The sequence below is a fragment of the Gopherus evgoodei genome, chromosome 4, assembly GCF_007399415.2.
Source record: "Gopherus evgoodei ecotype Sinaloan lineage chromosome 4, rGopEvg1_v1.p, whole genome shotgun sequence".
NCBI lineage: Eukaryota > Metazoa > Chordata > Testudines > Testudinidae > Gopherus > Gopherus evgoodei.
The window spans coordinates 118,558,324-118,572,977 of record NC_044325.1 but is presented as its reverse complement, the minus strand read 5'-3'; the positions used below and the strand labels follow the sequence as shown (position 1 = coordinate 118,572,977).

At 42.6% G+C, this 14,654-nt stretch overlaps 1 protein-coding gene across 9 annotated transcripts in view; it reads right to left on the bottom strand.

The window, feature by feature from the left end:
- Positions 1-14,654, bottom strand: part of PPP6R3 (protein phosphatase 6 regulatory subunit 3) — a 162,812-nt gene that overhangs the window by 61,478 nt on the left and 86,680 nt on the right. For all 9 annotated transcript variants that reach the window (XM_030560726.1, XM_030560728.1, XM_030560729.1 and 6 more), the window contains 6 exons: positions 14,190-14,302; positions 13,413-13,526; positions 10,951-11,080; positions 7,545-7,697; positions 1,131-1,280; positions 275-339 (listed from right to left, as the gene is read on the bottom strand). In XM_030560726.1, coding sequence (XP_030416586.1) covers positions 275-339; positions 1,131-1,280; positions 7,545-7,697; positions 10,951-11,080; positions 13,413-13,526; positions 14,190-14,302 — 725 coding nt within the window. The remainder of the gene's footprint in view (positions 1-274; positions 340-1,130; positions 1,281-7,544; positions 7,698-10,950; positions 11,081-13,412; positions 13,527-14,189; positions 14,303-14,654) is intronic.

Below are 14,654 nucleotides of genomic sequence, written 5' to 3'. Positions count from 1 at the left end.
CCAGAGGTGAGTGCTGCCCAGATCCAGCAGCCCACACCCTCTCCCACCCTCCAACCTCCAGCTCTGAGCCCCCTCCCGCACTCGAATTCCTTCCCTCTTAATTAACTGGAATTTTTGACTTACCGATACCCTCTCCCCATTCCCCCAACATGCTGGATAACAAAGCTTTTACTGTAGTAGACTCAATTCTAAACTGAACATGCATTCATATCTTACATCAAATCTAATGTAGCACTTCAATTTCTGGGAAAGGAGTAAAGGCTTTGTTACTCACTGTTTCTTCTCATTCATTTCCCATGCTTCAAGTATTCGTTCCACTAATTGGCACTTAAGAAAAAGCTATTAAAAAAAAGTGTTTGCTTAGTATTTCTAGAAGCTTAAGTACAAAGTATCATATATTAAGATAATTTCAGACAGAAGTAGCAATTAGTTTCAGGCAGAAAACTATTAGATCACATTACGTATTTTTAAGTTCACACAACAAAACTCAAAGTGCATTAAGCCCTTTTTACTACATTAAAGACCAAAATTCTTGAGATCAGCACTCTACAACTCTTATTTATGCATCTAAGTAAGTGTTCAGGTCCCTTTGTTCTCAAAATAATCTGCTGAGTACTGAACGTTTTTGAAAATCTGGCCCTAAGTGAACTATGAGCTATATTCAGAAAATCTATTTTCATGAATGACAAAATTAATAGCCTAGAATGTCCAGATTACCCTAACTTTGGGTCCCAAATCATACACTGTTTACAAGCCTCATAGAACGTTTACAGGCCTCCCAGCAAACCAGAAAGGATACTCTTCAGAGCTAGTCAAATCTACTCTTAGGTTAAAGGGATTCCTCTTCAGATAGACCCAAGACACTAGTTGTCTCCTACAACAGTCTCATCCTAGGGATGGATGAGCTATTGCTGCAGCCCTCCAGCCCCTAGCAGACTGGAGAGCAATCTACCATGCATCAACAAAACCATGCCTTCAACATGGGTAGTGAACTATCACTAACTTTTTTTTTTAATATTACATACCTCTATTTAATAAGACATGGTTTTATTTCCACTAGAAAGAGAAACAGCTACAATAGTTAAGACCAACGCTTACAATGTCAGAATGTCCACAAAAGCACAACTTACATGTTTCAGTAAGAGATTGTCCCCAATGGAGTCCTGATCTGAAATTGTGCCATTTTCTGTACTCTCAAGGGGACTTGCAAGAATCAATGCAATACAGATTTCTACTTGAGTATGCAAGAAGTTATTCCATGTGTATTTAAAGAACATATCCTGCAAGACAAATTCAAAAGGATTTGATTACACACACTGGGGTCTTTTCACTGAACAAAAAAAGCAGCAGCGTAGTTCTAGAAAGTCAGACAGTAACCAGCAATCTCTTAAATACTTTAAAATTTTGTACATGGCTTAGATAGCAATTTATTGTTGCCAACCCCTGTTCTAAAACCTTTCAGCAGTGGTGTGCCGAGTTTTCACATATATACTCAAATGTAAGGCTTTGCGTGCCGGTAATACATTTTAACGTTTTTAGAAGGTCTCTCTATAAGTCTATAATATATAACCAAACTACTGTTATATGTAAAGTAAAGGTTTTCAAAATGTTTCACAAGCTTTATTTAAATTTAAATTAAAATGCAGCTCTTATTAGTTTAGTGTGATCCTTGCCCTTGCTTAGTTTTCCAATGTCTGGTGGCATGTATTTGGATACTTTAAGCTGCACAAAGGCTTCTGAGTAATCAGTTGATAAGTGGCTGGCAGGAGATCAGTGGCTGGAACCCCAGATTGGCAGCTGAGGTGAGTGGAGCTGGCAGCTGGTAGGGCTGAGCAGGGCCGGAAGCCTGGACCCTGTCTGGCAGGAGGCCTACAATGGAACTCCAACTGGAAGCAAGTTGAGCGGAGCTGCAGCTGGCATGGGGCCAACAGCCTGAACCCCAGAGCAGCAGCAGGTTGAGGTCAGCCTACCCATATCTGGGGTTTCGGGGGTGGACTGAGCATCTCCGCCCACCCGTGCTCTGCTTTTTCAGCTGTTGGCTCCTGCCAGCAGGGGTCTCAGCCCACTGCCAGCCTGGGGTTCCTTCCTCCAGGCCCGCAGCGGGTGCTGAGTGGGAACCTAGCTGGTAGGAGTCGGCGGTAGAAACCCCAGAGTGGTGGCAGGCTGAATGACTAAGCCCACCGCTGCTCTGGGGTTTCAGCTGCCTGCTGCCAGCTCCTGCCAGCCGGGGTCTCAGCCTGATGCCAGTCTAGGGTTCCTTCACCCAGGCCAGCAGCGGGTGCTGAGTGGGACCAGCGGCAGGACCTCAGCTGGCAAGGGGCCAGCAGCAGGAACCCCAGAGCAGCGATAGGTTGAGTGGCTCAGCCCGCCCCGCATGCCATCAAAAAATCGGCTCGCGTGCCACCTTTGGTATGTGTGCCATAGGTTGCCAACCCATTTTAGAAAGAAAAATCTACGCACATTTGGCACCTAAATAGCAATTTTACAACCCATAGTTGCCATATGACGTAGATCAGCCCTTTTCAATTTATAGACAGAGAAATAGAGGGACAAAATTTGAGTCAGAAAGACAACCCAGATGTCCATACTTCCAATCCTACCCTTCATTCTCTATAATACTTGAATATTTTTAGGTTCAAGTACTGGGTACAGAAAGGCATACAGTAAAAAAATATGCCTTTAAATGTTAATTTTTCTGTCTCTCTGATTTAGATGAATTATGTTTCTCGTATGGAAACGAGAAATTGGCAGCTGTCACTGGCAACATTCAGAATTATGAGAGAGTTCTTAGAAATACTCAATGAGCTGAGATTTTTTAAATAAAATTCAGCAATGCCATTATGTGTGACAGACATGGCAACTTCCTGTAATAGTATTTTTCAAGTATATTTAATTAAAATTAAGTAACTTGGAGTCCAAAGGTACTCATACTTTAAGGCCAGAAGGGACCATCATGATCATCTAGTCTGACCTCCTGCATACTGCAGAACACAGAACCTCACCCACCCGCTCCCGTAATAGACCTCTACCTCTGGCTGAGTTACTGAAGTCTTCAAATCACGATTTAAAGACTTGAAGTTACAGAGAATGCACCACTTACATTATTTTAAACCTACAAGTAACCTGTGCCCCATGATGCAGAGTAAGACAAAACACCCCCAGGGTCTACCAATCTGACCCAGGGCAAAATTCCTTCTCGACCCCAAATATGGCAAATCAGTTAGACCCTGAGTGGGTGGGTAAGACCCACCAGACACCCACCTGGGAAAGAAGTCTCTATAGTAACTCAGAGCCCTCCCTGTCTAGTATCCCATCACCAGTCACTGGAGATGTTTGTTACTAGCAGTCACAGATTGCCTACAATGGCATGTAGCCGGTCTCATCATACCATCCCCTCCGTAAATGTATCAAGCTCAGTCTGGACATCAGTCAGTATTTTTGCCCCCACTGCTCCCCTTAGAAGGCTGCTCCAGAACTTTACTTTTCTGACAGTTAGAAACCTTGGTCTAATTTCAAGCCTAAACTTGTTTATATCCATTTCTGTCAGGCCCACACTGGCACTTAGCTTAAATAACTCCTCTCTCTCCCTGGTGTTTATCCCTCTGAAGTATATTATATAGAGAGAGCAATCATAGCTCCCCTCAGCCAAGCTCTTTGAATCTCCTCTCATGAGATAGGTTTTCCATTCCTCAGATCATCCTAGCAGACCTTCTCTGCAGCTGTTTCAGTTTGAATTCATCTTTCTTAAACATGGGAGACCAAAGTTGCACAAAGTATTCCAGGTGAGGTTTCACCAATGCCTTGTATAATGGTATTAACACTTCCCTGTGTCTACTGGAAATACCTGGCCTGATGGATCCTAGGACTGCATTACATTTTTAACGGCTGCAGCTCATTGGTGGCTCAGTTATTGTAAGAACATAAAAGCGGACACATTTGGTCAGAGCAACGGTCTATCTAGCTCAGTATCCTGTCTTCCAACAGTGGCCAATGCCAGATGCTTCAGAGGGAATGAACAGAGAGAGGTAACCAAGTGATCCATCCCATCACCCATTCCCAGCTTCTGGCAAACAAAGGCTCGGAACACCATCCCTGCTTATAGTGGCTAATAGTCACTGATAGACATATCCTCCATGAATTTACCTAGTTCTTTTTTGAACTCTGTTATAGTCTTGGCCTTCACATCAGGCCTCTGGCAAAGAGTTCCACAGGCTGACACTGCATTGTGTGAAGAAATACTTCCTTTTGTTTTAAGCCTACTGCCGATTAATTTTATTTGGTGACCCCTAGTTCTTGTCTTATGAGAAGGAGTAAATAACACTTCATTATTTACTTTCTCCACACCAGTCATGATTTCACAGACCTCTATCATATCCCTCCCTAGTCATCTCTCTTCCAAGCTGAAAAGTCCCAGTCTTATTCATCTCTCCTCATACAGAAGCTGTTCCATATCCCTTATCATTTTTGTTGCCCTTTTCTGTACCTTTTCCAGTTCCAATATATCTTGGAGATGGAGCAACCAATCTACATGCAGTATTCAATAAGCGGGTGTACCATGGATTTATATGGAGGCAAAATGATATTTTCTGTCTTATCTATCCCTTTCCTAATGATTCCCAACACTCTTTTAGCTTTTTTGACTGCCACTGCACACTGAATAAAATGTTTTCAGTGAAGTATCCGCGACTCTAACATCTTTCTTGATTGGTAACAGCTAATTTAGATCCCATAATTTTATATGTATAGTTGGGATTATGTTTTCCAATGTGCATTACTTTGCATTTATCAACATTAGATTTTATCTGCCATTTTGTTGCCCAGTCACCCAGTTTTGTGAGATCCTTTTGTAACTCTTCACAGTCTGCTTTGGACTTACTCAACTATTCAAAAGTTATCATCTGCAAATTTTGCCACAACTGTTTATCCCTTTTTCCAGATCATTTATGAATATGTTGAACAGGACTGGTCCCAGTACAAACCCCCTGGGGAACACCGCTATTTACCTCTCTCCACTCTGAAAACTGAGCATTTATTCCTACCATTTGTTTCCTATCTTTTAACCAGTTACTGATCCATAGAGGACCTTCCCTCTTATCCCTTGACACTTTACATTGCTTAAAAGCCTTTGAAAATCTAAGTACACTATATTCACTGGATCACCCATGTCCACATGCTTGTTGACCCCCTCAAAGAATTCTATTAGATGGGTGAAGCATGATTTCCCTTTACAAAAACCATGTTGACTCTTCCCCAACAAAATCATATTCATCTAGGTGTCTGATAATTCTGTTCTGCACTACAGTTTCAACCAATTAAGCTTACCAGCCTTATCCTGTGATCAAGGTATACATCCAGGGCTTTCTCCTTTGCCACTTCAACTGATAAGTCCCCAGCTTAGAGCAAAAACTGTTCTTGTTAGTCCCTAAGTGTATGACCTTGCACTATTAGATTTCATCCCATTTCTATTAGTCCAGCTTTAAAGGAAATCCAGATCTTTTTGTAGGATATTCCAGTCCTCCTCGATATTGGCAATACCTCCTAACTTTGTGTCCACTGCAAATTTTATTAGCAAACTCCCACTTTTTGTGCAAAGATCATTAATAAAAATGTCAAAGAAGATTGGTCCCAAGACTGATCTCTGAGGACCTCCATGGGTAACCTTCCTCCAGCCTGTCAGTTCACCTTTCAGTATGACCCATTGTAGTCTCCCTAAAATGTGTTGTTTATAGCCTGGGGCTTGAGGGGGACGGGAAAGAGAATGTTATGTAAATCCTGGCAAGTGTTATGAACTTCAAATGACCGTATTAAACTATGTGCCAGATAAGAATGGACTTTTAGGACACACAGTGTTGAGTGGTTCGCCTGGGAATCTCCAGGGGGAGTGAATGTAAATTTCCCACATCCAGTTATGCAAAAACCCAGAGTTTTGAAGCTACCCCCAGAGAGACCATATTGTTGATTATCTGTTCTTGGAACCTGAAGATCAAAGACTCAAGCTGAGTAAAGGAAAGACCAAACTATTCATGATGGTTCTGAATCCGAGATAGTTCTGACCTTCTAACCATGGGGAAAATCTCAGTCATGAGTCTTGAAACCTGACACCTATCCGAACCCAAGGTTAGTTGGGGTGATCTCTGGTAAGCTTACTAGCATGCATGTAGGTTTTTACTGTTTGTTTAATTTTTTTCCCTGTAATACTTTCACCTTAAGACTAAGTGTGCTTGCTTAGATAGGGTTGTGTGAGCACTTAGCTGTTTAAATCATTTGGAGAGAAAGCAAAGTACAGACGCTGCTTGCCGGGAATATCACACAGTGTAAGAAGGGGACTGTGCAGCCTGGAAAAATCCTAATTAGGAGGGAGTGGAGACCTGGGTCTCTGCCCAAGAGATGTGACTGCTGAGGAAGCCTAGAGTGGGTGTCCTCAAGGGACCATAGAAAGGGAATACAGGTGCAGTTGCCCTGAACTGTGACAATGTATCATTCAAAATGTCTTTAGGAAATAGCAACAGTCTTCCTTAAGAAAAAGCTATTAAAACTGGATGGTTACTACTCACAGTAATTAAGCCTACCATGAGATTTATGGTATTTCCCATTCTAAGTATAGGGAATACCATAGTAAACTTTGCATTGCGGTAAAATAATTTTAAAACGGCATCCACTGTAGAATATGAAGAATGTTTATATGGCTTAGGCCTAGTTTTATTTTACACCCTACACTAATACAACATATTATATAAACAGCATACCAAATTAAGATTATATAAAACAGAGATGTTATGCAAAACCAAGGACGACAAAAATAACGGCAACTAATAAAAACGTTAAAGCATAAGTAGGAAATAAAAGTCAACCTGGAAAAAAGGCATGCTAGAACATAAGGCAAAAATACACATTCAGTGGGAGAATCGATGTGGTAAGAAGATTGCCAACTAGATACAGGTTTTCAAGTGAAATACAGTGGCGAAATCACCACAGGTTTGGCAGCATACAGAGAGGTACCGCTTCAGACGAGGAAGATAACCTGTCCTTTATGTCACAGATGGGACTGTACTTAATGCACTGTATACAGTTGACACATTTAAAAGAACATAAAAATTAAGGACAGGACAGAATGACTCGGGAAGAAAGAATAAAAGTTAAGTAAGTTTAAGTAGGTTGGTTGAAAGAATTTGAGCATGGGGAAGTTAGCAAAGATAAGGTAGCAATCTAGATCTGTCTGTAGCGTGTAAACACCAAGAAGTAACAAAAACTACGTACTGTACAGAGGTCTAAAGAGTAAACGATTAAGCAGAGCTGAGGAAAATTTTTGGTTACCATCAGGAAGAGAGTTTAACAAAATCCAGATGGTGGAACAGTCTCACAATGAAAGTGGTGAAAGCCTCATCACATGGCTTCCTGTAAAACACTCTAGGGCACAATCTGCACTGACAAAATGAATAGACATTGTGATATCTTAACAGGACTTTACCATCTACTTTCTATGATTTTATAAAAAAGAAGAGGGTAATGTAGAGCTCTTAATAGTGTAAGTAAATTATTCTTACCAATACAACTCCTATACTGTTCAACTCCATAATTTCCAAGTTCACATTGTTTGTGTTAGTCTGTAGAAGGCTGGATATCAACCTAATCACATTTAAGCGAGTGTTTCTCACAGGCGGATCCAATACGCCCCATGTTGTCTTCATAACACTTTTCTAGACAAAAAACAAAAAACAAAAAGAGTCCATGGAAACAATTCTTTTTTAAAGCACACATTTCTTTCAAGTCACTTATTTTCTAGCACTATGGATTGGGAACAATGAGAAGACAATTAGGCTGGGGGAAATAAGATATGGTGTATACAAACCTAGTGGCATTATGGACACCTAAAGGAGCTGCATTCAGACCCACGATGGACATTTACCGGAGAGAACTGTGATTCAGAACACACCTCATCAAGCTTTAACTATTCAAGTCCAGTGTGTCTAGTTAAGCAGTTTTTGTATTTATCCAGGCAAGAAAATTAGTAATTATTGTAGTAAATTTTCTAAAGTCAGAAGAGAGAAATAAACCTTAGCTGCAGACTTCAGAATAATTATGTTTGTTTTAATGAAGAGAATGTTGTAAATACTTAATGGTCCCTACTGCTGCCATATAAATGCCAGCATACTTGCACAGGAATTTAGGAATTGCGATACCAGATCAGAACAGTGGTTTGTGTACTCAGACAAACTGACAGTGGTCAATACCAGCTGCTTCCAAGGAAGGCAAAAAGCTTATAACGGACAGTTATGCAATAAACAGCAAACAGGGATTAGGAAGAAGTGTCCCCTCAATCAGTGGTTCAGTTGTGCCCTGAATGGAGATTTTATCTCCTTTCTAAGAAAGCATCCTATCTACCTACTACAAATATGGATATTCTCATTGTCCTTCATATTCTATGCTCTTGACTACAATTATCTTAGAACAATGAGTTCTGCAGGTTTCCTTAAAAAAAAGTGCATTTTTCATTTTTATGTCTGTAGCCTTTCAATTTCACCAGAAGTCCCTGGTGATCTACAAATGATTTACCATCTCTCCTCTGTCTTTTAATTGACCTCCTATCCTCTTATGCATCTCTCTAAAGTGAGCTTTCCCAATTTTTTCCACAGTGTATACGGAAGCTTTGTCTCGCCCCCCATGATACAGCCTTCTTCTGGACCACTTATTTCTGCTTTATTTTGGTATGTCATACAAAAGCATGCTCCTTTCCAAATAAAGGAAAGGATATTTGTTGCATTTTAGTGCAATTGCTTTTTCTCTATTTTGCTCTATTAAACAAAGTCAAACAGTTGAAAATATGAACGCCAATACATTACAGGGGTAGTTGATCACTAATGAATAGCCAAATGAAAAGTGGTTCAGAAAAAGGCTTATTGTCTGTATGTTAAAAAGGCTAAAATGTACTTTTAAACTTTCATTAAACTGGTTTCTGAATTAAAAGATAGTTATTAACCTTTCTGTAACCACTGTTCTTCAAGATGTGTGGCTCATGTCCATTCCACATTAGGTGTGCGCACGCCACGTTCACCATTGCTGAAGATTTTTCCCTCAGTGGTATCTATCAAGGCAACTAGCACCCTCTGGTGCTGTGAACTCATGCGCCAGCATAAAGGGCCTGGACGGTCCCATACTCTCTCAATTCCTTCTTGCCACCTAACTCCAACAGAGGGGCAGGAGGTTGTGTAATGGACATGAAGAACACATCTTGAAGAACAAGAGTTACGGAAAGGTTAATAGTCGTTTTTTCTTCGAGTGCTTGCCCATGTCCATTTCACATTAGGTGACATGAGGTACCCGAAGAGATGGGCTCAGAGTTCATGGACATGCATACTGCAACACTGCTCTGCAAAACTTGGCATCATCTCTGGCCTGCTGGGTGATAGGATAGTGGGTTGAGAAGGTACGAACTGACGACCAGGTCGCTGATCTGCACAGGTCTTGGACCAGGACATGGGCCAGAAATGCTGATAATGAAGCCTGAGCCCTGGTCAAATGGACAGTCAAGATGGCAAGAGGTTGGACTGCCCACCTGCTTGTAGCATGTGCACATACAGGGAGTGATCCAGGATTAAATTCTCTGGGTTGAAACTGATAGACCTTTCTTCCTGTCTTCTACTGACAAAATTCTGTGTGGCTTGGTCCTCTCCACGTAGAAGGCCAGGGCGAGTCTAACATCCAGCTAGTGGAGACACCACTTCTCTGCGTTCCCTGTGTGGTTTCAGCTCGATTACTATTAAACTATGAGACCAACTTTGGAAGGAACACTGGGTGGGGACGCAGTTGAACCTTGTCCTTAAAGAATACCATATATGGAGGTTCTGATGTAAGGGCCCTGATTTCTGAGATTCTCCTGGCCAAAGTAATTGCTACCAGGAAGCCAACCTTCCAGGAGAGATACAAGAGAGGGAATGATGCCAGTGGCTCAAAGGGAAGGTCCCTGAGTCTTGATAAGACCAGGTTTAGGTGGAATCAGTTTGAAAATCTGAGGATAAATATTTCTAATTCCTTGAGGAAGAGGATGGTCATTTCATGAGAGAAGCCAGACTTACTGTCCATCAGAGGGTGGAAGGCTGAGATTGCTCTTAGATGCACTGTGATCGATGAAAAAGCTAGTCCCTGTTGTTTCAGATGGAGCAGGTATTCCAGAACAGATTGGAGCGGCAACCAAGTCCGAGACACATCTCACTGGGAAGACCACACAGAAATGCTTCTACTTGGCTAGGTAAGTCGCTTTAGTAGACAGTTTCCCATTACCTAGCAAGACCTAGTGGACTTGTTCTGAACAGGTCTGTTCTGCTGGGATCAACCATGGCACACTCACGTGGTCAGGTGGAGGGCCCTGAGGTTCGAGAGAAGTAAACGGCTGCAATCTTGCGAGATCAGGTTAGGGCGGGGCAAAAGTGGAAGTGTGGGTGCTACTGCCAGGTCCAGCAGCATACTAAACAAATGCTGTCATGGCAAAGCAGTGGCTGCAAGGATGACTCTTGCTTTGTCTCGCCTGACTTTCAGAAGGACCCTGTGTACCACAGGAATGGGAAGAAACACAGAACAGGAGCTCTGCCCATGGAAGTAGGAAGGCATCTGAAAGAGAACCCAGGCTGTGACTATGTAGTAAAGCAAAACTCCTGACATTTCCTGCACCTCTGACTTTGACTTTTCAGGAGACCATGGTGGAGCAGTACCCTTTGTTTCTATCGACCAGTGCTGTAACAGAGATATCTCTGCTGACAACAGAAGGGCCAGTTTTCCTCTGGTCAGTACCGAAGGGCCTGGTGCTGGATATGAGCTCAGGGCAACATGCTCCATTCTGTTCAACATGCTCATCAGAGCCAATAGTTGTCCTATCAGGGCCCTGGCCACTGCAAAGGTCTCAAGGTTGGAAGGCACTGCAATCCTGCTGGAGGTTGAGTTATAGATACCACTTACTTTCGGGGGCTCAAGTAGTAGCTCATGGAAGGATGCAAGTCGTGCTTTTATGGCTTCTAAAACACTTTTGTTGACTGAATATGTTGAATGGTTCATGCCTGGAGGACAGATCTCTATATGACCTTCAAATCTAAATATACAAAGAAGAGTTTGATAAGTATGTTGCAGGGTTAGTTACAATATTAACTCAAGTCAGAAACGATCTTAACATAGGTTTACAGAGCTGGCGCTCTAACTAGAAAGACTATACCCAAAGGATAAATCTAGAGCAGTGATTCTCAAACTGTGGGTCAGGACCCCAAAGTGAATCATGGCCTCATTTTAATGGGGTTGCCAGGGCAAGCTTAGACATGCTGGAGCCAAAGCTGAAGCCCAAGCCATGCTACCCAGGGCTGAAGCCAAAGCCAGAGAGCTTCAGCCTTGGGCGTGGGCTTAGGTTACATGCCCCCTGCCTGCAGCTGAAGCTCTTGGGCTTCAACTTCCCCACCTGGAGTAGTGGAGGTTCAGTCTTCGGGGCCCTCTCCTCAGGGTTTGTCTGGTCATTTCCTCCTGTATGGAGTTGCCAACACTGATTAATAGCAAGTCATTATTAATCCCTAGGAAATGCTTTATGCCAAACAGTACAAGTTTTAAAAGCATGTAAGGCCTGGCCTACTCTTAAAAATTAGATCAACCTAGCGGCATAGCTCAGGGATGTGAAAATTTTCATGCCCTGTGAGACACAGTTAGGTCAATCTAACTTGTGGCATAGATATGGCTAAGTCAGGGGTAGGCAAACATTTTGGTCTGAGGGCCCCCTCTAGGTATGGAAATTGTATGGTGGGCCAGGAATGCTCATGAAATTGGAGGTTGGGGGTGCGGGAGAGGGTGAGGGTGAGGGTTCTGGGGGGCGGGCAGGCTCTGTGGTGGGTCCAGAAATGAGGAGTTCAGGGTGTGGGAGGAGGGTGAGGGCTCCAGCTGGAAGTGCAGGCTCTGGAGCAGGGCTGGGGATGAGGGGTTTGGTGTGCAGGAGGGTGCTCTGCACTGGGAATGAGGGGTTTGGGGCTGGGGGACAGATCAGGGCTGGGGGGAACTTGGGTGTGGGAGGTGGTCATGGGTGCAGGCTCCCAGCAGCGCTTACCTCAAGCAGCTCCTGGAAGCAGTGGCGTGCACCCGCACTCCCCCATCCTGGCTCCTACGGACAGTTTGCACTTGGGGCAGGGGCCGCATGCGTAGCCCCCAGCTATCCCTATGTGTAGGAGCCGTAGGAGGGACATGTCACTGCTCCCAGGAGCTGCACAGAGCCACATGCAGAGCAGGACAAGCCCCCGACCCCACTCCCCGGCAGGAGCTCGAGGGATGGATTAAAGGGTCTGATCGGCCAGATGCAGCCTGTGGGCCGTAGTTTGCCAACCCCAGGCTAGGTTGACGAGGAGTTAGAATTCTTAACTTAGGCCAGTTTAAGATTGTAGTGTAGATATGCACTAAGTCCCCAATAACTTTCACTGACAGTCACTTATGCTCTTATGTCACTTTTAAAATTTTTCATCAAGATGACTAAAAATATTTAGAAGCATTTGTGTTTCATTACAGCTAAGTTTTGAGACACAACGTCAAGCACGACAGCTGTAAATTGTAATGTCACGAGCCCAATTCAAAGCAGATCTGCTGCCAACGTAAACCTTGTGCCTCTGGCAGAGGAATCAATTTAAACAAGTAAAAAATTCAAACATTAAAGAGAGGCAAGTATGAGCAAACAGATAGGAAAGCGATCAAGGAGTGCGCATCATCTTCCCCCTGTTCCGGTTCTAGAAAAAGGAAAAGACTGATGCAAGGAAAATAAAGTTCTAGTCTGCTGAAGACTACGTTGCAGATGCTTTGTGGTCAAAATAGGCCAATGGACTGGACCCAACCACAACAGATATTAAGGAGCGCACCTGTTAGCGTCAGCTAAGAGCAGAAGCTGAAACACAAGGAAAGCAAGACCAGACACAGAAATGGCTTGTGGTCAACAGTCATAAGGGACACTCAGATAGGAGACATCAGCTATCAGAACAAGGCTGTGAAATGTAGGAACACGTCAAACATTTCATACCATGCTTTTCATAGAATCTGAGAATCTTGGGACCAGACCACAACTGAGAACACTGATATGCTCAGACACCTATAATTCCATCACTGTAGTATCTAAACATAAGCTGATATGAAGGCCAGCATAAAGGATTTCAAAACCTGAGAAATAAAGTGGTATTTAAGGATGCAATCTAAAAGTTTATATGGCTATGTTTTTACATTAGATCAAGAGGACCCTTCTAGGTGGGAACCTGGCAGATACCTGTGGGGGTTGGGGGAAGTGTATAATACATCCTGCAGTTCATGGAAGGATGCAAGTCATGACACCTCTACAAAAGGTAAATTCGGCAGCAGCACAAATCTCACAAAGGATGTGATCACAGATTGAGGGGGAGAGGGGAGTGTCTTACGTTGGTCGTCTTGTCTCAAGTAAAGTCAGTAATATTTGGATTGCACTGACTATTGCAGACTCATTTTTCTCTTTATGAAAAATATTTGATAGTAGCTGTTCTATAATTTCTTGCCTAGAGAGAAAATATCAATAAAGTTAGACATACAACTTTTTAAAATACAAATAACTGTTTATACAGAGACAAGTAACAAAGAGTCCTGTGGCACCTTATAGACTAACAGACTTACTGGAGCATAAGCTTTCATGGGTGAATACCTACTTTGTCAGAGGCATCCAATAAGCCTGTTAGTCTATAAGGTGCCACGGGACTCGGTTGCTTTTTACAGATCCAGACTAACACGGCTACCCCTGATAGTATACAGAGACAAGCAGCTACAATGCTTCTTTGTAAAACTGCTGGACAAGATTGGATGGAGGTTCAGAGCCATTTTCACATTTTTTCCCTCCTCCCACAATATCAAACTGGTTTCCTTCATCATTTTTCTGGCAGTTATTAGCCCACAGCAGCAGATCTAAGTGTTTTAAATCCAGGCTTCTGTTAAGCGCCAGCATAATGCACAACTATCAGACCAGACCTACCATGCATAAAATTGTGTGATATGAAATTAAATTCAGCTTTGCTCACTTTCATAAATTTAGTTACTTCAGGAAACATCCATATATTTTGTTGGCTGCATGTAATGGGAAAGTAATTATTATTATTTCCAAAAGGCTTCAAATAGCCACCATTCTCAGAGGTACAAGGCAAATAAATAAGTTAAACCGTCCAACATACTTTTCTAGAGTTGCAAGCAGCGGATCTGGTTCTGAACTGTTCTGTACTTGTAACATCTGGTCTCTGCTCAGGCGAATAATTTCACAGAGCGACTGTGATGCATTTGAATGCCTCTGAAAAAGAAATAATTTTTGTTCTTGTTTTAAGAGCAGTATAGGACTACACACTATCTAAAGAATACTTCTCATCCCAGAAATTATGAAGCTGTGCACAAAAAACAACCAGATGCCAAGCAATTTGTGTTATTTTACAGCGGAAGGGAAAGTTTTTTTTCAAACACATTTCTACACATCAAATGCCTTTAGACAGGACTCCAATTCCACTGCCACCAAGACAGCAGAATAGCATTGCTTGGAGACTCCTGCTAACCTATCTCATCCCCTCAAGAATTTCACGGGTCAGGTCTGATAATAGGTACTAATTCCATAAATAAGCAAAGTCAATACTGACATTAGTCCTATTTCT